This window comes from Lissotriton helveticus, chromosome 4_1 (assembly GCF_964261635.1).
Source record: "Lissotriton helveticus chromosome 4_1, aLisHel1.1, whole genome shotgun sequence".
Taxonomy (NCBI): domain Eukaryota; kingdom Metazoa; phylum Chordata; class Amphibia; order Caudata; family Salamandridae; genus Lissotriton; species Lissotriton helveticus.
In genome coordinates this window covers 112,480,327-112,502,840 of record NC_136063.1, presented here as the reverse complement: position 1 = coordinate 112,502,840, position 22,514 = coordinate 112,480,327, and the positions used below count along the sequence as shown (strand labels likewise).

The 22,514-nt window shown below is 40.7% G+C and overlaps 1 protein-coding gene across 1 annotated transcript in view; it reads right to left on the bottom strand.

The window, feature by feature from the left end:
• Window positions 1–1,060: 1,060 nt before the first annotated feature.
• The window catches only part of LOC144827047 (pentraxin fusion protein-like), a 339,174-nt gene continuing 317,720 nt past the window's right edge, over window positions 1,061–22,514 (bottom strand). The window contains exon 4 of the mRNA XM_078685504.1: window positions 1,061–3,164. Within this exon, the coding sequence (XP_078541630.1) occupies window positions 3,008–3,164 (157 nt within the window). The 3' untranslated portion in view covers window positions 1,061–3,007. The remainder of the gene's footprint in view (window positions 3,165–22,514) is intronic.

Below are 22,514 nucleotides of genomic sequence, written 5' to 3'. Positions count from 1 at the left end.
TTTGTATAGTAAGCTCAATGCTATACACATAAGTATTGTTTAAAGTTAAATGCTACTTGATAGCATATATGCTCATGACTGTCACAAATTTGTTCATACAAATTTTAATTTTAATACTGTTCAATGCACGTGACTGTCATCTATTTGTTTTATACAAATTGCATACATTGCATATGACTCTGTAGTTTAGTCACCTACATATTCCTACTTAGTGTACGTTGTGCACACGTCACTTTATAGGAATTGTAATTTATTTAAATACTTTTGGTGATTTTCTTTTACGCATATTTTAAATATCTGACTTCTCCGTTTCTTTCATTTTGCAGTCTGGCCAACTGGCATGTTGTGTGGGTTACGGTGAATTCTATTTATTTCTTCTGGTAATATTCAATGCGAAAATATGTTTTATCAAATTATTCCAGTTTTATATATAAAGAGAAAGGGGTGGTCGTTATAAATACTTTTATGTATTTATTCTTAATTTCTAATCTACAATGTAAGATCCAATTTTAGAATGACATTCTCATGTTCTACACTATTCCTTTTGTTTGTTCATTTATAAGAGGGAAGGTGATGTGGTATCCTGATTTGGATGCCACGTGCCTTTCTTATTATCCTGTCTTACTGCTCAGCCCTATCTGGGTGAATGGTAGAATGTTGAATGTGTGAGGTAATATGGAATGTGTGGTGTGCCTGGTGGATGGATGACAGTTGGAAAAGAGGGCTGAGTAGCAAGAGAGCTACTCCTGGTGGGGCTTAGGAGAGACTTGAATGATACTTAAATGATTACATGATTTAACCTTGAAATCCATCAATAAACTATCTTCAATCAATACTACTCGGCTACAAATTATCTTATTACACTCCTCCTACTGCTTCCTTCCCCAACCCAACCTCCACAATGACTTTAATCAGATACAACATCCAAGCCTGTCACACGGATTATTCTTGTCTTCCAGGTTTCTTTTAATGAAACAGCACTATCAGGGTCAGGAGAGACAGAATCTTGCCCATTTAAAACACTTCTTAGCATGTTAAAATCAAAACTACCATTCCTAATAGGTGTTGCACAGGTGACTAAAATACAGTGTGGCTGAAGGGGCCACTCATTACATGAGACCAAAAAGCATTAATGTAAAAAAAACTACTCTCCTGGGTGAATAGTATGAACATGTGTATTTATTCACACGCAGCAGGGTGGACTTCTTCTGTAAATTACTCAGATGTATTACTTGCCTGTCTCCTGCTTTCATTTCACCATTCCAAAGATACCCTATTACAGTGTCTTGTTAAATTTACCTCTTGCAGGTGCCTCGTAACACTGTGTCCCCAAACACCAAATACCTACTGTACGTGTCCCTTCCCATTGGACCCAGATGTCACTTATCTGTCTACATTCCCTTTTTGTTGTTGCTTGTTGACTTCTGCTGTGTTGCCAGATTTGAACTACTAAGCAAGCAGAATGAACAGAAGCTTAAAGCTTTGCATGAGGCCTTCCCTAAGAAGCCAAAAATTAGCTCATTACCCCAAAAACTTCCAAAGGAGCATTGTGAACAAAAGCACAATGTATACTTTTGCTTGAATAAAACATTTATGTAACATGCAAAATATCTGTGTGCCATATCCTCCTGAAGCTTCAGTTTTATTTCTTCATATCTTATTTTAATATTAAAAATGTTTTATTCAAAGTTGATTTTGTTTTTTTTTTATCTGTAAACAGCGTAGCTTAATTCGTGCAAATACCTTTTTACGATTGTAGATTTGTATATGCTCTTACTTTCAAATGCTTCACACATGTTGCATTCCGTTTTCAAGATGGCCACGACACTACCTTCATCTGGAGTCCCTTTTTCTATGTGGCTAGATAAATACAGACCTCTTTCACACTATTTATCATACTCTGGCCATTGCACATCATCGGTACTATTTACCCTTTGGCCTGCTAAATAGCAGATATTATGTTCCTTTTACCGGCGGCTTAGGTAAAAGCATAGATTTTGCACTATTTGACCGGCGACTGGGTAAATAGAAACTTCCTGATGAAAAAGTTATCACTACCTGCCTTCAGGATGAATGTATACAAGTTTCATCTGTCAAGACTAACTTTTGCATTCATATAAAGTCTTTGAGAAGCAGCTAGAAAATGAACAATTGATAAGACGTGTCAAGAACAGTATGTGCTAATCCCAAACTGATGATGGCTTGCTGCTAGTTTTGAAAGTTCGCTCTCAGGAAGGATGTAGGATTCTAACTGCTTTCTTCCCTCCTATTTTTGTCCTTCATTCTGTTTTAGGTCTGTTTTGACATCACAGCTTTTTGTAACGCACTGCTACCAATTCTTTTAAATATACATGCATTGGCCTTATGCTACACTGACTGGAGTATTATACATTCTATTGGCTGTTTGGTTATCATTCTACTCTACAGGAAGTTCTTTCTTCAACTGGATATTCTGAGGTACTATTTTACAGCTGGACGTATAGTCAATTATCATCCTGTTTGTCACATTCAGTTCTATGTCTTCTGTATGCATCCAATAAATAAATAAATCATACTTTGCTACTTATTTTCCCAGCACTGGCATGGCCAATAGGGCAGGCTTTAATGTGAAAAACAGCCTTTGTGATGCAGCACAGGCAAACGGCATTTGAGTATCTCAGTATTTACATATAAAGGCACACTAGAACAAACCGTTTGGCTTTGCCAGTGCTCCTTTTCTTAGCCTAGTCCAATACCCTCTGAAATGTGTCATTAAATGAAAACGTGAATTTTAGCATGACTATAATCATATCACTGGCATTTTTTTAGAATACAGAAAAATACATGAAAACCTAATAGCAATTAGAATGGCTGCTGAAAAGTAGACACCAAACACCAGGTTTTTCACATGTGAAATTAACTAACTATTACAACAAGCATGTAAGAAAGAAGGTAATACACAGGGAGAAGGCCATTTCCTAGACCATGGCGCAGCCAGGCTCATCGGACTTGGGGGTTTCTTGGCTCATTATGCATACGTTGCCTTCACCGCATAAACCTGTACTTCACACAGCGTAAGGACCTGGGCAAAGTATGGAATAAGGATATGGACGTATTGTCCCTCCATCCCTTTGCAGCAGAATATGGCAGGGTTGTAAATTTCTGACAGTGAAACCATACCACAGCTGTGACAAAAGAGATAAAAGCAACAGGTTTAGGTTAATGAGAAACAATCCTGATTAAAAACAAAGGAATACATCATAAGTAGGAATTCCTTCCCACTGTTTATAAATACTTGTATCATTTCCCTCCACTTAAATAAAGAGGGCAACCTCAAATCAATTTGGCATTAGTTATTTCGACTCTCTCCAATCTTACCTTTCTTGATGCATTACTACGTACCATGGGGCATATTTACAATAAGGGGCGCATCCCTGCATATCAGCAGGGATGCGCCCCTTATTGTGCGCCATGCATCCGCCACCATGGATGCGCCACATTTACAATGCGGTGCACCATGGGGCAAAAACGGCACAGATGCTTGACGCATCTGTGCCGTAAAAGTGACGCATTGCTGGAGTTTCGTCGCAAGCACGACGCAGCACCAGTAATGCTCTGGGGGGCCCTATCTTGTTAATGCTGCGTCAATCCTTACGCCTGCTTCAAGCAGGCACAGGATTTTTATGCAGCATGGGCCCCAAAGTGACTGAGTGAAATCTTGTGAAACGCCCCTCCCTGCGCAGGAACGCCTTCTTCTGGCACAGAGCTTTACAACGTGATGCATCTACCAGATGTGTCACGTTGTAAATACCCCGCACCATATCGCATCTTTTGCGCCGCCGCTGCTGCATCACAAAAGTGATGCAACGGCGGCGTAAAAGACACGCAAAGGGCTTGTAAATCTGCCCCCTAGCCTTTACGTAGAAAATGTGATTTCTTTACCCATACTTCCATTGTCTTGGATGCACACCTTTATCAATACCTTACTAAGGTCTCATCAATATGGTACTGGCCTTTGTGAATGTCAGCATGCCTTGACTTTCTTATGAACATCGACGACCACCAACCATACCCATTCTCTGTATACCAATATCTTTCGAGCTCCTCAGTTGACCCACGTCTAGAGATAACTTCCTCATACTGTATATGATTAGCTAAATTCCCTGGCCAGGCTGGGGGTCAAAACATTAGCAGTGATGAACAAGATTAGAATGTCAGTACAACAACCTTAATGTAGCAGCAGATTCACCTGATAATCTCTTGACATTCAAGCCAATGAGTATATTCTATAAAGGGCACTCCGCAAAGATCACCATTACTCAAATTGTGATGCGTGAGTGATGCATGAGGGAGTCGCTTTCCAGAGTACACCTAGACAACAGATTACTGCTAAAATGAAATGTAGTTGTTTGCTTATTTGGGTTATTTCCTCTACACATCAAGATTCCAACAGGGATTTTTCCTGGATTGTGCCTTAGCTGTGTATACAGAGATTTAATACATTGGGGTATTGATTGATGGGGCTGTAAACCCTTTTCAATCACAAAAAGCTCAATTTTTAAGCATTTTGCAAAGAATTAATACAGCATACAAAGAGTATTAAGATGAAACACAATACAATAAATATCCTTAATCAATAAAAAATATAGATGAAATTAAATGAGACTATAATGACAAAAATCCAATCAGTAAAATCAGAGATATGGGATATAAAGTATTACATAGATCCAGTGTCTAAAAGCGCACAGAGCCACTCGCAGTCCTCTGGTCATGCTAGATCTGGAAAAAAGTCACATTTTCATGCTGAATAGAATGAACCATGTAAAAGACACACAAATAAAGGACGGATTGCAGAACGAATCAAAACATTCACCCCCAGTCAAGAGAACTGGGTTAAATCCATTGTTCTCTTGCTCATCATGCCATCTCAGTTTAGACCACAGCCATGTGCAAATCAGTCTTGATCCTGTTCGTTAATGAAACAGTCCATTCCAAACTGCCTAGGCTGGCCTCCCTGGACTGAAAGCAAGCATACTGGGGTCAGTCTCAGGGTTTCACCTCTCATCAGCCAACCTCAAAACGGGTCCCATGATGCTTGTTTTCAGTGTAGACAAAACATGTGATTTCAGTTTCCTTTAGAAGGCTCACTGTGAGCTCTTTAGTATTGAGATAAGGATTGGAATGTTTCTTCCTGTTCCTCTGTTCCCTTCTCAAGAGACCATGGCTTTGTTGCATATTTTAGACAATGCATATTCAGTTCGTAACACAATTTTCTTATAATGTCTATTAATTAATCAACCATGCACCAACACTACAGGTGGGGCAAACGCATTGTGCATGAAAAGCTATCTAAAATATTAGTATATAACACAAATTGCCCGAACCACACAATCTCCACAAGCTTATTTAGAGGGAAGAGATCAATTTATTGTGACCACCCTCGACATCCTACTTAGTGTCAGTATTTTTTATCTTTTTCAAGTTATGACAAGCTATATGACAGAAACAACAATACATTAAATATTTACACACCTATATATACTTTGTACATACATGAGAAACAAATTCTTTACACAGTACAAAAAGAAAATTCCTTGCATCAAACATTACAAAAAACTAAGAATATCTCACAAACAACATTAGAACAAACATTACAATCCAAAAATGAGAAAAATAGGAAAAAACAATCCTAGGGGGAATTATAAGCAAATGAATGGCTCTTAAAAAAATCAATACTGGACGAGCCGGTCCTAGTATCGTGGAGATGACATTTTATTCCACCCTATGAAAGTGCCGACGCGTTTCGAGATCAGGCACTATGTCGCTGATCTCTCATCAGGGCTGTTTTATTCTTTGTATCTGCAAGACGCAAAGAAAATATTTTACTCTTCACTCTCAAAACCGAACTTCTTTTACGGCAATGGGCTGAGAAAGAAAAATGCTACATACCAAACTTGGTTGAAAGTAGAGCAGGCCATTGGGGCGTAAAGGATTTCAAACCGAATAATTTTAAACGTGGCCAGGCAGGACAACCGACAAGAAATTTTAAGAAATTTTTTGTGCATTGGTAAATCTAACCAGCTCGTGGATTCATTACTAAAACGTCACCCAATGCTACATAAGGCATACCTTGCTATTGTCGACCGCCGCCAACCGGCGTTCTTATATGTGATACACCGGTGAACAACCTTTACAACGAAACTTTTACAACGCACTACCATTACAACGCGGTCATTACAACGCAAACCATTACAACGCATTGCGCTGGGGGCGCTCTAGGATAGGGAATGAGTTTAATTTTCTATTCAACACCTTCCCTAGTGTCCACAGGGACTGGAGTTGGAATAGAACATTTAACTTATCACTATCCAGCACCTCTAAGCGCTATGCGTTGTAAAGGTTTGCGATGTAAAAACCGCGTTGTAAAGGCAGGCGTTGTAATAGCCTGCGTTGTAACGTCATACATCCGATACACCACCATGAAGGTAGGCTCCTAAAACAATAGTGAAAAATGTTTTAGTGGTGGGGCTGTTGATTACAATGTTCGCATAGTGCATGCATTAATAAAATCCCAGAAGGGGCAGGAGTCATTTCGCCTACCTTAATGAAGTGTTACTATTCCCTTGCTTTTAATTTTTGGAAATGTGCTCTCAATTTGCCGTCCTGTGTTCGTAGAAAAACGAAAAAACGAGTATAAGCGCTTATAGCCAAAAGTATGACCATTCAAACAGATTCTAAGCATAAAACATGTCCTGGCATTTACCTGCTCGAAAGTAACAGCACGCCGCTGGTGTGATCAAAGTTTTCTCACAAGAAATGGCCGTGCAGGTATTTCCTGTATTTAAAGCCCACCTCCAAAAAAGGCATGATGGGACTTGTAGTGTCCTCAAACTTGCGCTGTGAGAAAATTATGTTTAATATGGAAACCACATGTAAAATCAGAGCGCGCCTGTTGCATGGTGTCATTCCCAATGAATAGAGGCAGAAAATCAATTTTTGACTATTTTAGTTAGGTGCTAAGTTTGAAGTAAAAAACTCAAAACTTTATTGGCAACTCGTATCTAAACACTAATGTTGAAACGGGCCATCTGATTTAAATTTGATAAATGCTGATTTAAATGACATTTCTTCCACAAGTACGGCGAGCACATTGAGGGTCATTATTATTAAAGTGTATTGCATGCACCCTTAAAAAAATAAACTTTAGTAACCAAGCATGTGGGAAGTCTGAAGGTGACACTGCACCCATTATTTAGATTGCATATATCTACCTGCCAGGCAGTGGCCACGCTTTTTTCTTATACACAAGATGTATTATTGAAAAGAGGACGTAAGGCTACAGTTTGAGTCCAGGAATGTCTAACAGATGCCAGTCGCTATACTATGTGTCTCTGACAATTATATATGGGCTATCTCAGACAAGCTGTTAAGGCCTGTTTGAGTGCTATTGTATTTCAAAATGAGATAAGCCTCTTTCTGCAGTAAGGTACGCTCAATATCGTGACATTTTGTCATTGAATTCGCAGTGAATAACACCGACCATTTAAATTCATGTTCATTATGGCCTTTATCGCAGAAGTGCTCAACCAGCGGAGTGGTCATTATTTTTTTCTTTATGCGTGATCGATGCTGGCTGATCCTTTGGTTGACTTGTTGGCTGGTCTTGCCTATGTAAATTAGTGGGCACGGGCAAAGTATGCCGTAAACGATATTTTTCGTTTTGCAGTTGGAGAATTCTGTATGTCTCCACTTGGTTCCCTGATGGACTAATTCATTGCCCTCAATTGTGGTAGAACAAGCAACACAATTGCCGCACCTGTGATGGCCTTCGACGGCTTTAGGTTCCATTGTGCCAAAAGGTCACTTTTAGGTTTTGGAATGGAAATGTCAGCTCTAATCAATTGTTGGCCAATACTCTCGGCGTATATTTAGCACGTTTGAATGAGTGCTTCAGTCGTCCTTCCTCACATCTCACTTCAACGTCAATGTGAGGAAGGACGATTGGTAACATCGCTCCATAAAAAGGCGACTGATAGGAACACCATTCTGCACCACAGAAGCGCCCAACCACGCAATTTAAAGGCCAATTTGCCCTATGGGCAATTGTTCGGATGGGGCGGATTATGAAAGACATGCAAGATCTTTTTGTCATGATATGCAGGACAGGGGCTATCCTAAGAAGCTCCTGAATCACTTATTCAAACGTGCTAGATATACGCTGAGAGAATGCTTGCTGCAGCTTAAGCAATGCCCACCAATCAACAAAATGGTGTGCGTCACAACGTTCTATCCTGACACCCACAAGTTGCGCCAAGCTGTTTTAAAGAACTGGCATCTATTAGAAGGTTTGAATTGTCCATTTCCTAAGCCCATCTTCGCTTATAGAAAAAATCGAACTAATGGTCAACAATTGATTAGAGCTGACATTTCCATTCCAAAACCTAAAAGTGACCATTTGGCACAATGGAACCTAAAGCCTGTCGAAGGCCATCACAGGTGCATCAATTGTGTTGCTTGTTCTACCACAATTGAGGGCAATGAATTTGTCCATCAGGGAACCAAGTGGAGACATACAGAATTCTCCAACTACAAAACGAAAAATGTCGTTTACGGAATACTTTGCCCGTGCCCACTAATTTACATAGCAAACAACACACAGTGCCCACACCACTAATTACTCAATACCTGTTTTTAAAGGGTAAGAAACCAATTTATTGTCACTTCCCTAGACAGCATTACTTTGTGTCCATTATTTTATGTTTTTTCTATTCACAAAAACTCATAACAGAAAAGGAAACAATGGATTCAAATATTTACAAAACTAAATAAACTTTGTACACACATTTAGAGACAAACAGTATTTACACATTAGAAAACATTTCAACATCAAGCCTTACAAAAAACTGATAATGGTTATATCACAAACAATTATTACAATCAATTAATGAGAAAAACTAAGTTTGGGGGGGAAAAAATATATGAGTGACTCAATGACTTATAGACACTTGAATCCTGGACCAGCTGGTCCTAGAATCCTAAACATGGCAATTTATTTCTCCCAAACAACACTGCCGACGCATTTCAAGACCAGGCGCAAAGTCACTGGTCTTTCATCAGGGCTGTGGATTCTTTGTATCTGCAGGATGCAAAGACATAGTTTTACTTAACCTAGCATGTGGATTCCTTATTTACATACAGTGGCTGCAAACAGTTCTAGGCTACATACCAATTCTTTTTAAGGGAAGACCTTGTGGAAAGGCTTGTGGTGGTCCTGTTGATAATAAATGTGGCCATGCAGAGATGCCTGAAAAGATTTGATGAGAATGTGTATAAGTTGCGGTTTTTATTGTCTGTTCGTTTCTCTAATTGCGAGAACAGATCAAGCATGCAGGGCGAAGCGTACCTTATTCATTCAGAACTGCCGGCTTACGGCGGGTTCAATTGTGAGGCGTGACCATCAAGGTTGAATCTACAATGTGAGGTGAAATTTGCGTTACTAGCGGGGCAATGTACAAACAGTGTAGCGCGGTAGATGAAATCTACCAGTCAACAAAACTAGCCTACCTTCATTCGTTTTCTTCTTTTCTAAGGAAAGGAGTGCCACTCTCACCGTCCTATTGGAAACAAAACGCAACCTTAGCGGTATATTCAAGAGTGTGGCGGCACAAGTTTAACGCTTAATAAAGCAATCTAAGCGAATTACCTGCTACTCTGCCACTGCTTGATAAGGCTGGTGTCTGGTTTCTCTCAATAAAGATGGCCGCCGCTATTTCCTGTTTGTTTTATGCTCGAACTTGAGCAGGTGCATTGTGGGACTCGTGGTCCCTGTCATTAAAAACAGCTAGCAAATGCACCAAAAAGGCGCACAGAAAAGCGTCATATTTGTGGCACGATCAAACTCGTATTTAATGAAAGGCAAAGTATGCTTCACCCTGTATTTGTTGGAACTAGTATAGATATTACTATAAAGTGTGACTCTTGCAACCTATAATTGTTACGGCATTCAAGAGGGGCATCTCAAGGCCAAGGACCAAATATAATGTCGGTTTCATGAAATAGATCACAAAAAACCAGAGGGCAAACCAGGGATGTCAAACCGATGCAGATCAGGACAAATAGGTCCCTAGAATTTAATTGTATGTGCGCTATCTCAGACAGGTTATTGAGGCCAGTCTGTGCGCTATTGAACTTAAGAATCAGATACGCCTCTTTCTGTAACAGGACGCGCTCGACGTCATGGCATCTAGACTTAGAATTTATGGTGTGCAGTGCAGACCATTTAAACTCTTGTTCGGTATAGCCTTTTTCACAAAAATGCTCGACCATTGGAGCAGACATGACTTGTTTCTTAATACATGAACGGTGCTGGCTATTTTCTTTGGTTCACTTGTTGGCTAGTTTTTCCAATATAAATTAGCTGGCATGGACATAATACCACATACACCACATTCCTGGTTCTACAATTAGAGAAATCTTCATGTCTCCATTTGGTCCCTTGATGGACGAACTCGTCGCCTTCAATTGTGCTGGAACAAGCAACACAATTACCACACATGTGGTGGCCCTCAATCGGCTTCAGATTCCATTGCGCCAATAGGTCGCTTTTGGGCTTAGGGATGGCTATGTCAGCCCGAATAAGTTCTTGGCCAATACTGCGATTCTTTCTGTAGGCGCAAATGGGTTTGGGGAACGGACAGTTCAACCCCTTCAAAAGATGCCAGTTATTTAGCACAGCTTGTCGGAGTTTATGTGTGTCAGGACAGAAGGTTATAACGCACACAAGTTTGTTCAAGGATGTGCGTTGTTTGGTTTGCAACAGGCATTCTCTAGGCGTATATTTCACGCGCTTTAGGGAGTGTTTGAGGAGCTTCCTAGGGTAGCCGCGATCTTGCATATCACAGCAGAACGGTCGTGCGTGTCGCTCATAGTTTTGTACATCAGAGCAATTGCGTCTAATTCTTAATAATTGCCCATTAGGCAAATTTGCTTTTAGACTGCGCGGGTGTGAACTCCTGTGATGCAAGATCGTATTCCTGTCGGTATCTTTCTTAAACAACGATGTTACCAACCGTCTGTCCTCGCATCTTAGCTCGATTTCCAAAAAGGGCATGCGGCTAGAGCTATTCTCTATTGAAAATGTTATGTCTCTGTGCCTTGTGTTGAGCCATCCGTGAAAGGCCATTAGATCGGTCTGGCTCCCCTGCCACAAGAGCCAGATATCGTCTATGTACCAGTACCACTGAACAATTTGTTGCCTGAAAGGATTGTTGGTTTCAACAAACCTTTCCTCATACTGCGCCATGAAGAGCACCGCCATTTCTGGGGCATAAGGACATCCCATGGCGGTGCCCTTCACTTGCATGTGAAACTGGCCGTTGAAGGTAAAATAGTTTCTCTTCAATGCTATTGCTGCCAGTTCCAAAATAAAAGTAGTAGGAACCCGATGTGGTCTTTCTCTTAGGTCCAGGAATAGCTGCATTACCTCTAGAGCTTCTTCCTGGGGGATTTGGGTGTACAGGGACGTAACGTCCATCGTCACCATAATTTGTGTTTGAGGATCAAAGCTGGTACCTTCGACTTTGAGCAAAAAGTCGGTTGTGTCTCGCAAATAAGATTTTACCTGACACAAAAACGGCTTTAGGAAAAAATCTACATATTGCGCTATCCGCTCTAAACAGGAATCACAGCCCGAGACGATAGGGCGTCCGGGGGGCTCCAGCAGGCTCTTACATATCTTCGGAAGAAGATAAAGAACAGGGGTCCTAGGGCATTTCTTAGAGAGATAGTCAAATTCTTTATTGCCCAGGAAACCAATTTCTCTTCCGAATTCCAATACTTTCGCAATTTGGCCCTGGATCTCCTTAGTGGGATCCTCTGTTAGTGCACGATACCAGGTAGTATTGTTTACTTGCTTCTCACCTTCTGCCAGATACATAGAGCGGGGCGAGATGACTATCGCGCTCGTATCTGTTATTCTTGTCAGTAATGGTGTTGTCCCTAAAAGATTGAATGTCTTTTTCTATTTTGTCTAAAAGAGACTTAGCATCGGTGACCACCTGGCTGGTCTCTATGGTCCTAGTTAGTTCTTCTATTACTAGTTTAATCTTTTATGGACAACACCATTACTGACAAGAATAACAAATACGAGCACGCGACGTCAAGGCTTTTAAAATAGAGCTAGTATACCCATTTTTACGAGAGGACTATTATTCACAATTAGACTCCAGTCAGGCCTTGTCAACTTATCAAGGTAGATCCAGAAATAGATTCAGCACCTATTCAAGTACGTCTTCCTCTGACTCTGTGGGGTCTGAGAATAGTAATCAAAAGAAGGGGGTGTCTTTTTTAGAAAAGGGCAAACAAACAAAACCCAGGTACAAGATACCATGGGAAATGCGAACCCGCAGCAGCAACTACAAGTCATAGGCAATTCAACAACTGTAGTCAATTTGTCATCTAGAGTTTTGTCTGTGGAGGAAGAAACAGTACTCAATCTTGGTTTAAAATTTGTGCCTAGTAGAAACACTGATTTCACCAAATTGAAAATGGAGGCAATAGAGTTTTGCCGCAAGGTTAGACTGAAGGCGTTTTTCGCCAATACCCCATTGATTGCAAGTGCAGAAACTACTGGCCTGAGGAACAAATCTAATTTTGTTCCTCTCAGAAATATTCCAAAACAGGTCCAAGCCTTTGAACAGGTATTACTGTCTTCCATCACCAAGATGGAGAGAGCCAAGACCTTCACTCAACAAAATCTGAGTAAACATCAGAGAGACATAATTGGTTCGCTTAAGAATGACCCTTCAAATAGTGATCAAGCCAGCTGACAAGGGCGGGGCGATAGTCATCTGGCCCCGCTCTATGTATCCGGCAGAGGGTGAGAAGCAAGTAAACAATACTACCTGGTATCGTACACTAACAGAGGATCCAACAAAGGATATCCAGGGCCAAATTGCAAAAGTATTGGAATTCGGAAGAGAAAGTGGTTTCCTGGGCAATAAAGAATGTGACTATCTCTTTAAGAAATGCCCTAGGACCCCTGTTCTTTATCTTCTTCCGAAGATATATAAGAGCCTGCTGGGGCCCCCGGGACGCCCTATCGTCTCGGGCTGTGATTCCTGTTTAGAGCCGATAGCGCAATATGTAGATTTTTTCCTAAAGCCGTTTTTGTGTCAGGTAAAATCTTATTTGCGAGACACAACCGACCTTTTGCTCAAAGTCGAAGGTACCAGCTTTGATCCCCAAACACAAATTATGGTGACAATGGACGTTATGTCCCTGTACACCCTAATCCCCCAGGAAGAAGCTCTAGAGGTAATGCAGCTATACCTGGACCTAAGAGAAAGACCACATCGGGTCCCTACTACTTTTATTTTGGAACTGGCAGCAATAGCATTGAAGAGAAACTATTTTACCTTCAACGGCCAGTTTTACATGCAAGTGAAGGGCACCGCCATGGGATGTACTTATGCCCCAGAAATGGCGGTGCTCTTCATGGCGCAGTATGAGGAAAGGTTTGTTGAAACCAACAATCCTTTCAGGCAACAAATTGTACAGTGGTACCAGTAAATAGACAACGTCTGGCTCTTGTGGCAGGGGAGCCAGACCGATCTAATGGCCTTTCACGGATGGCTCAACACAAGGCACAGAGACATAACATTTTCAATAGAGAATAGCTCTAGCCGCATGACCTTTTTGGACATCGAGCTACGATGCGAGGACAGACGGTTGGTAACATCGTTGTTTAAGAAAGATACAGACAGGAATACGATCTTGCATCACAGGAGTTCACACCTGTGCAGTCTAAAAGCAAATTTGCCTTATGGGCAATTATTAAGAATTAGACGCAATTGCTCTGATGTACAAGACTATGAGCGACACGTACGAGCGTTCTGCTGTGATATGCAAGATCGCTGCTACCCTAGGAAGCTCCTCAAACACTCCCTAAAGCGCGCGAAATATACGCCTAGAGAATGCCTGTTGCAAACCAAACAGCGCACACCCTTGAACAAACTTGTGTGCGTTACAACCTTCTGTCCTGACACACATAAACTCCGACAAGCTGTGCTAAATAACTAGCATCTTTTGGAGGGGTTGAACTGTCCGTTCCCCAAACCCATTTTTGCCTACAGAAAGAATCGCAGTATTGGCCAAGAACTTATTCGGGCTGACATAGCCATCCCTAAGCCCAAAAGCGACCTATTGGCGCAATGGAATCTGAAGCCGATTGAGGGCCACCACAAGTGTGGTAAGGGTGTCGCTTGTTCCAGCACAACTGAAGGTGACGAGTTCGTCCATCAAGGGATCAAATGGAGACATAAAGATTTCTCTAATTGTAGAACCAAGAATGTTGTGTATGTGGTATTATGTCCGTGCCAGCTAATTTATATTGGAAAAACTAGCCAACAAGTGAACCAAAGAATTAGCCAGCACCGTTCACGTATTAAGAAACAAGTCATGTCTGCTCCAATGGTCGAGCATTTTTGTGAAAAAGGCCATAACGAACAAGAGCTTAAATGGTCTGTACTGCACACCATAAATTCTAAGTCTAGATACCATGAAGTCGAGCGCGTCCTGTTACAGAAAGAGGCGTATCTGATTCTTAAGTTCAATAGCGCACAGACTGGCCTCAATGCCCTGTCTGAGATAGCGCACATATAATTAAATTCTAGGGACCTATTTGTCCTGATCTGCATCGGTTCTGACATCCCTGGTTTGTCCTCTGGTTTTTTGTGATCTATTTCATGAAACCGACATTATATTTGGTCCTTGGCCTTGAGATGCCACTCTTGAATGCCGTAACAATTATAGGTTGCTAGAGTCACACTTTATAGTAATATCTATACTAGTTCCAACAAATACAGGGTAAAGCATACTTTGCCTTTCAATAAATACGAGGTTGATCGTGCCACAAATATGACGCTTTTCTGTGCGCCTTTTTGGTGCATTTGCTAGCTGTTTTTAATGACAGGGACCACGAGTCCCACAATGCACCTGCTCAAGTTCGAGCATAAAACAAACAGGAAATAGCGGCGGCCATCTTTATTGAGAGAAACCAGACACCAGCCTTATCGAGCAGTGGCAGAGTAGCAGGTAATTAGCTTAGATTGCTTTATTAAGCGTTAAACTTGTGCCGCCACACTCTTGAATATACCGCTATGGTCGCGTTTTGTTTCCAATAGGGCGGTGAGAGTGGCACTCCTTTCCTTAGAAACGAAGCAAACGAATGAAGGTAGGCTAGTTTTGTTGACTGGTAGATTTCATCTACCGCGCTACACTGTTTGTACATTGCCCCGCTAGTAACGCAAATTTCACCTCACATTGTAGATTCAACCTTGATGGTCACGCCGCACAATTGAACCCGCCGTAAGCCGGCAGTTCTGAATGAATAAGGTACGCTTCGCCCTGCATGCTTGATCTGTTCTCGCAATTAGAGAAACAAACAGACAATAAAAACCGCAACTTATACACATTCCCATCAAATCTTTTCAGGCATCTCTGCATGGCCACATTTATTATCAACAGGACCACCATAAGACTTTCCACGAGGTCTTCCCTTAAAAAGAATTGGTATGTAACCTAGAACTGTTTGCATCCACTGTATGGAAATAAGGAATCCACATGCTAGGTTAAGTAAAACAATGTCTTTGCATCCTGCAGATACAAAGAATCCACAGCCCTGATGAAAGACCAGTGACTTTGCGCCTGGTCTTGAAACGCGTCGTCAGTGTTGTTTGGGAGAAATAAATTGCCATGTTTAGGATGCTAGGACCGGCTGGTCCAGGATTCAAGTGTCTATAAGTCATTGAGTCACTCATATATTTTTTCCCCCAAACTTAGTTTTTCTCATTAATTGATTGAAATAATTGTTTGTGATATAACCATTATCAATTTTTTGTAATGCTTGATGTTGAAATGTTTTCTAATGTGTAAATACTGTTTGTCTCTAAATGTGTGTACAAAGTTTATTTCGTTTTGTAAATATTTGAATCCATTGTTTCCGTTTCTGTTATGAGATTTTGTGAATAGAAAAAACATAAAATAATGGACACAAAATAATCCTGTCTAGGGAAGTGACAATAAATTGATTTCTTACCCTTTAAACAAAGGTATTGAGTAATTAGTGGTGTGGGCACAGTGTGTTGTTTGCAATTGAATAGGGTCTAGCCCCCACCACGCGTTTATGGACCTAACCCCTATTGTTCACACTAATTAACATAGGCAAGACCAGCCAACAAGTCAACCAAAGGATCAGCCAGCATCGATCACGCATAAAGAAAAAAATAATGACCGCTCCGCTAGTTGAGCACTTCTGCGATAAAGGCCATAATGAACATGAATTTAAATGGTCGGTGTTATTCACTGCTAATTCAATGACAAAATGTCACGATATTGAGCGTGCCGTACTGCAGAAAGAGGCTTATCTCATTTTGAAATACAATAGCACTCAAACAGGCCTTAACAGCTTGTCTGAGATAGCTCATATATAATTGGCAGAGACACATAGTATAGCGGACTGGCATCTGTTAGACATCCCTGGACTCAATCTGTAGCCTAACGTCCTCTTTTCACTAATACATCTTGTGTATAAAATACTATCGTGGCCACTGCCAGACAGGTAGATATAAGCAATCTAAATAATGGGTGCAGCGTCACCTTCAGACTTCCCACATGCTTGGTTACTAAAGTTTATTTTTTTAAGGGTGCATGCAATACACTATTATAATGATGACCCTCAATGTGCTTGCCGTACTTGTGGAATAAATGTCATTTAAATCAGCATTTATCAAATTTAAATCAGATGGCCCGTTTCAACATTAGTGTTTAGATGCGAGTTGCCAATAAAGTTTTGAGTTTTTTTACTTCAAACTTAGCGCGTAACTAAAATAGTCAAAAATGAATTTTCTGCCTCAATTCATTGGGAATGACACCATGCAATAGGCGCGCTCTGATTTTACATGCGGTTTCCATATTAAACAGAATTTTCTCACAGTGCAAGTTGGAGGACACTACAAGTCCCATCATGCCTTTTCTGAAGGTGGGCTTTAAATACAGGAAGTACTTGCGCGGCCATTTCTTGTGAGAAAACTTTGATCACACCAGCGGAGTGCTGTTACTTTCGAACAGGTAAATGCGAGGACATGTTTTATGCTTAGAATCTGTTTGAATGGTCATACTTTTTGCTATAAGCGCTTATACTCGTTTTTCGTTTTTCTGCTAACACAGGACGGCAAATTGAGAGCACATTTCCAAAAATTCAAATCAAGGGAATAGTAACACTTCATTAAGGTAGGCGAAATGACTCCTGCCCTTTCTGTGATTTTAATAATGCATGCACTATGCGAACATTGTAATCAACAGCCCCACCACTGAAACATTTTTCACTATTGTTTTAGGAGCCTACCTTCATGGTGATGTATCATATATAAGAACGCCGGTTGGCGGCAGTCGACAATAGCAAGGTATGCCTTATGTAGCATTGGGTGACGTTTTAGTAATGAACCCACGAGCTGGTTAGATTTACCAATGCACAAATAATGTTTTAAAATTTCTTGTAGGTTGTCCTACCTGGCCACGTTTAGAATTATTCGGTTTGAAATCCTTTACGCCCCAATGCCCTGCTCTAGTTTCAACCAAGTTTGGTATGTAGCATTTTTTTTTCTCAACCCATTGCCGTAAAAGAAGTTCGGTTTTGAGAGTGATGAGTAAAATATTTTCTTTGCATCTTGCAGATACAAAGAATAAAACAGCCCTGATGAGAGATCAGCGACATAGTGCCTGATCTTGAAACGCGTCGGCACTTTCATAGGGTGGAATAAAATGTCATCTCCACGATACTAGGCCGGCTGGTCCAGTATTGATTTGTTTAAGAGCCATTCATTTGCTTATAATTTCCCCTGGGATTGATTTTTCCTATTTTTCTCATTTTTGGATTGTAATGTTTGTTCTAATGTTGTTTGTGATGTATTCTTAGTTTTTTGGAATGTTTGATGCAAGGAATTTTCTATTTATACTGTGTAAAGAATTTGTTTCTCATGTATGTACAAAGTATATATAGGTGTGTAAATATTTATTTGTTTTTTTCTGTCATATAGCTTGTCATAACTTGAAAAAGACACTAAGTAGGATGTCGAGGGTGATCACAATAAATTGATCTTTTCCCTCTTAATAAGCTGGTGGAGATTTTGTGGTTCAGGCAATTTGTGTTATATATTTATAAAAAGGGTCTCGCCCCCACCACCTGTTTATGGACCTATCCCATTTTGTTCTTAGAATCTAAAATATTAGAGCATGTTTCTATGAGCATGTGTTAACTGTTTGCGCTTTGAAAATGTGCACTAGTGCATGTTTATGCTATGTTGTACATTGCACATTTGGCATGTTGTTCGCAAAAATTGAAAAGCTGCTTTACATTAATAGCTTTTGCTAGGTAATGATTAATAAAGGGTATTGGAATGGTGGGAGGTGAACATAATGGGCTTTACTTCATAAATTAATATTCTTTTGTGTTTGTTTTGCTTTTGGTCCCATAATAAAATGGCTGCCTAGGAATCCAGCATGGCTGAGAAATGACAGCAGTGTGCTGAATGGAAGACGCATGTGCAGGACTTGCTACATGAACTGCCAAGTACCTCAAGCAAAGACACATAGGTCAAGGCCACAGTGATCTGCACTCTCTTGTCACCGTGCCACTATAACAGTGTTTGTGGGAGAGTGTCATCCTGTAGCAGGGTTTCTGTTCTCCCACAGAACTGTGCACAGAGGATTGGAACCTCAGCGAATTAGGGTGACCCAAAACTCACCTTAGTACCCAACAAACCCCTTATCGAGCTAGCTACAGTGTCTCATTGCTCATAACCAACTCCCAATGTTTAGACAAACCAGAACATGAACTCACCAACCACAGGTTACGTGGAACACATGAGCACTCTTTCGTTATACAATCATTACAAACCAGATCATGGAGTAAAGAAGAACACGTGAGCATTTGAAATGTTTATTTACTAATGCCGTCTTCTCAGGTGCAATATCTTAGATAATACAAGTAAACATATTATCAACAACAAAGCTACAAGCATAGTTACTAGTCCATAGAAAGCGAATGGTGACAGCATGTTACCATGCTGTAAGTCAATAAGGGTATAACAACACTTATTTATCACCCTCCCTAACTCGCATATTATATTAATAGCTAAGAAGGTCTCTTTGGGTTGAATTAGGGCGGGCCCATACCTCAGTGTCCTAGTATGAAGGGATCACATCAGCATACACCAGCTCTCTCTGCATGCGAACAGCATCAAGTGTGTTTTTGTGCCTTAAGCAAAGCAATATAAAACCCGCCTCAAGCCCAAAGTTGGCAGAAGTGCCACTTATGTTATGTCTATGAAGTCGCGAAGATCAGACCTCATAACAAATCAGTATCGTGTTGTTCCTGAAGCTTCAGCACTCTCTGTACAGACATAGTTTATTAAGCAAAGCTGATATCAGAGTAATAACATATTATTCTCATGTAAACCACAACAAACTACTGGGTTGAAAGCTAAATCAACAATTAAGTGTCGTGTGCAGAAGCAGCAAAAGGAAAAATGGCGTTTAAAAATTTAATGAGCCTATGCTAACTTAACACAATATAAAGATATATAGTAGCTATATGACACCCCCCTTGATCCGAGGACGGATAAGATAAGATAAGGGCAACTTCATGAAAGCAGAGTTCAAGAACTACGAGACTTGAAATATCCTGTCAAAAATTTAAAATATTGCTCAAGTCAATAGGTCTGGGAAATAAATCAATGGCACTGAAACTCGTAAAAAAGGTGTAAGCTGAAAGTCAAATGGCTTGACTTAAACCATGGAAAAGTTTTTAGGACAAGACCGTATAAGCAAAATATGCAGCAACAGCCTCCAGCATGAAATCACCGTCTTCATCCGAAAACAGTTCAGCCATCCAATTCAAAAATGGAAAAGAACAAACATGTTCCCCAAGTATCGGCGCCTCTATTACCATCAGAGGACAACTCGGTGGGTTCTCCAGAAAGCTTAGTTCCAAGAAATCCTGCGCTGCCGTGAAAAAATCCCAAGGACCCATTAGTCCATGCACCGCTGCTATGGCCATAATCCTTACGTCCGAACAAACCAACTCGTGAGTAGTGATAGGACTCATCAGCTGATTAAAATCGACGTCAGGAGAAACCGGTCCGCAGAGACACAAATCAATGCCCCAATCGAAATCACAGCTCAGGCAGTGAAACACAGGTTGGACACAGGTGAAGTAGGAAAATCGAAACGATAATCCATATGCCGTGCTCAAAATCGCAAGCGGCAGTGTGCCAAAATATTCAAGCATTCGGTTGCGAAACAGCGGCAGCAGGGGCTGGGCCGCTTCTTCCACATGTGGGGCATCCATATTTAAGGAAGCAAAGTACAAGTAGGACGCCCTGCCGCTAGTGGCAGTAAAACCGGGAATCCACCAAATAGACTCGAGAAAATGGAATGAAAGAAACTAGGGATTACTCCAAATATTTTTTCAAATGAAGTCACAAGGCCGCTGCTAACTGTTTCAAAAAAATTTGCTAGTCCATATGTCGAGGACGCGTTAAAGATAGAATGTATCATCTCGCCGAAATGCAACGGTAAATCAGTATTTAAAAGGGCCTGAACCTCGGTCCTGGTGTTAGCTATGTGAAGCACGAAAGTTTCTCGAGCCGAACTCAAGGACACTTCTTTCTGGGACAATAGAGCCCTCAGTCTAGTCATGCCGTTGAACTCTGCCTTCAAAGTTGGTATGCGTGGCCAAATGGAAACCTCCCTATTTTCATGTGTGGGTGGGTACAGGACATTTCTGCAGCAAACTACACGTTCACTTACTGTTACCACATAAGCTACACCTTTAATTAACCCGCAACAATCTTCATTATTCAAAAGTAAATAACTCCCGTTCCCCAACAAAGTAAAAGTCGGGATGACTGCTGGTACAGGAGAGCCCTTCAAAACACAGGCCAAGTTTGGCCGGTCCTGGTTGCAAGAACCATGTAATTGTATGTGTCTACACATTAATGAATGATCTGGAGTTTCTGTACATTCTTCCCCATTTAGATAAACTTCCTGGCCGTCCTTTAAACATCTATAAGTGAAAGGAAGTGACCATACTTCATGGAGAAAACCACTACCTAAAGGCTCATAGCGACCTATGGCAACATATTTCATACAGTTAGTAAATTTATACAACGCAAAAGGTAATGTTATCAGACCGTGGATAAGCCACGTTGCAGCTGAGGCTTCTGCCACAGAAAAAGGCAAGGACTCCAATCTCTCAATATGTAACATAGAAAAAGAAGCATCTCGCATAGAAAGCAAGCATTGTTTGTCAGTCAAATTAAAGGGTGCAAAGAGAGAGGAAACGTTCATGTAGCCCCATGGCACTTTGCCATTTTTAAGCGTTTGCAGGGTCCATGCAAATTGCATGATAGAACGTAATTGATTCTGACCATGGTACAACACAGATACCTCATCATGCACAATATCCACTACAGAAGACACAATGTTATCTAAAGTGTAAATGCGTGAAGAAAGCATGTTAATACTATTGTCCACCACTGCAAGTACCTTCTCTAAGTCGTGTTGCAGCTTCAATCTGCGATGTTTTCCAAATTTCATTGTATACCGCATATATCCATCTTTTTGACCTACCACTAGCCGGGCCTTTTATGAAATCATTTAAATCTACATCATCACTCAGTTTTGCAAGATGTAATTTAACTGCAGATAATTTGGAATGTTTCAGCCAGGTATGACATAACTTACCCACAGAGTAAGTTGTGACAGAATGCTCAGTCTCAAAACGGGAATCAGGTTTAACCTGAGTAAAGCCGTCGGACAAACCCAGAAAATGGCGCTGGCAAGAATCAGCACTCTTGTGCCACACTAGCCAACCTTTAGTGTCTATACTGGATATGTTAAAGGAAGAATTCAGCAATAGGGTCCGTAACTCTCTAATCGAAAATTGAGTATAATTACTCCAGCCTGAATATTCCTCCAACTCGGGGATAGAAGGATAATTTTTAGCAGTAGCGAAGCCAAAGCATGTTGTTTGCGAAATAGTAGAATTCAAAAACAAAATCTGATTCGGGATGAGACATGCACGGTGCAAAGCCTCAGCGCCTTGTACCTGCCAGTCCTTGGAACCCCAAACTGATTTTAGGTCAATTATTTCCTTCCATAATTCATAACCCCCAACTGCAAGCTGATCAAGAAAGGACTTCGAATACAATAGTTTAGTATCGGTAAGTCTAGCCTTGGACATAGGCTTCTGTGTCATTTTGAAATAAAAGGACTCGGGATTAGACTGATTGAAGTCAGTAAAATATGTGTACTTTTTCAAAAAAGTACTTGAACTGCCTTGTACAGGGGCCGGACAATGCTCCCATTGTGTATAATTCACAGTATTCCTTCTGGATGTTGTTTTATGTAAGAAGTGATTGCCAAAATGTTGAAAGCAAAACAAACCACCATAATTAGCAGATTCTAAATATAAA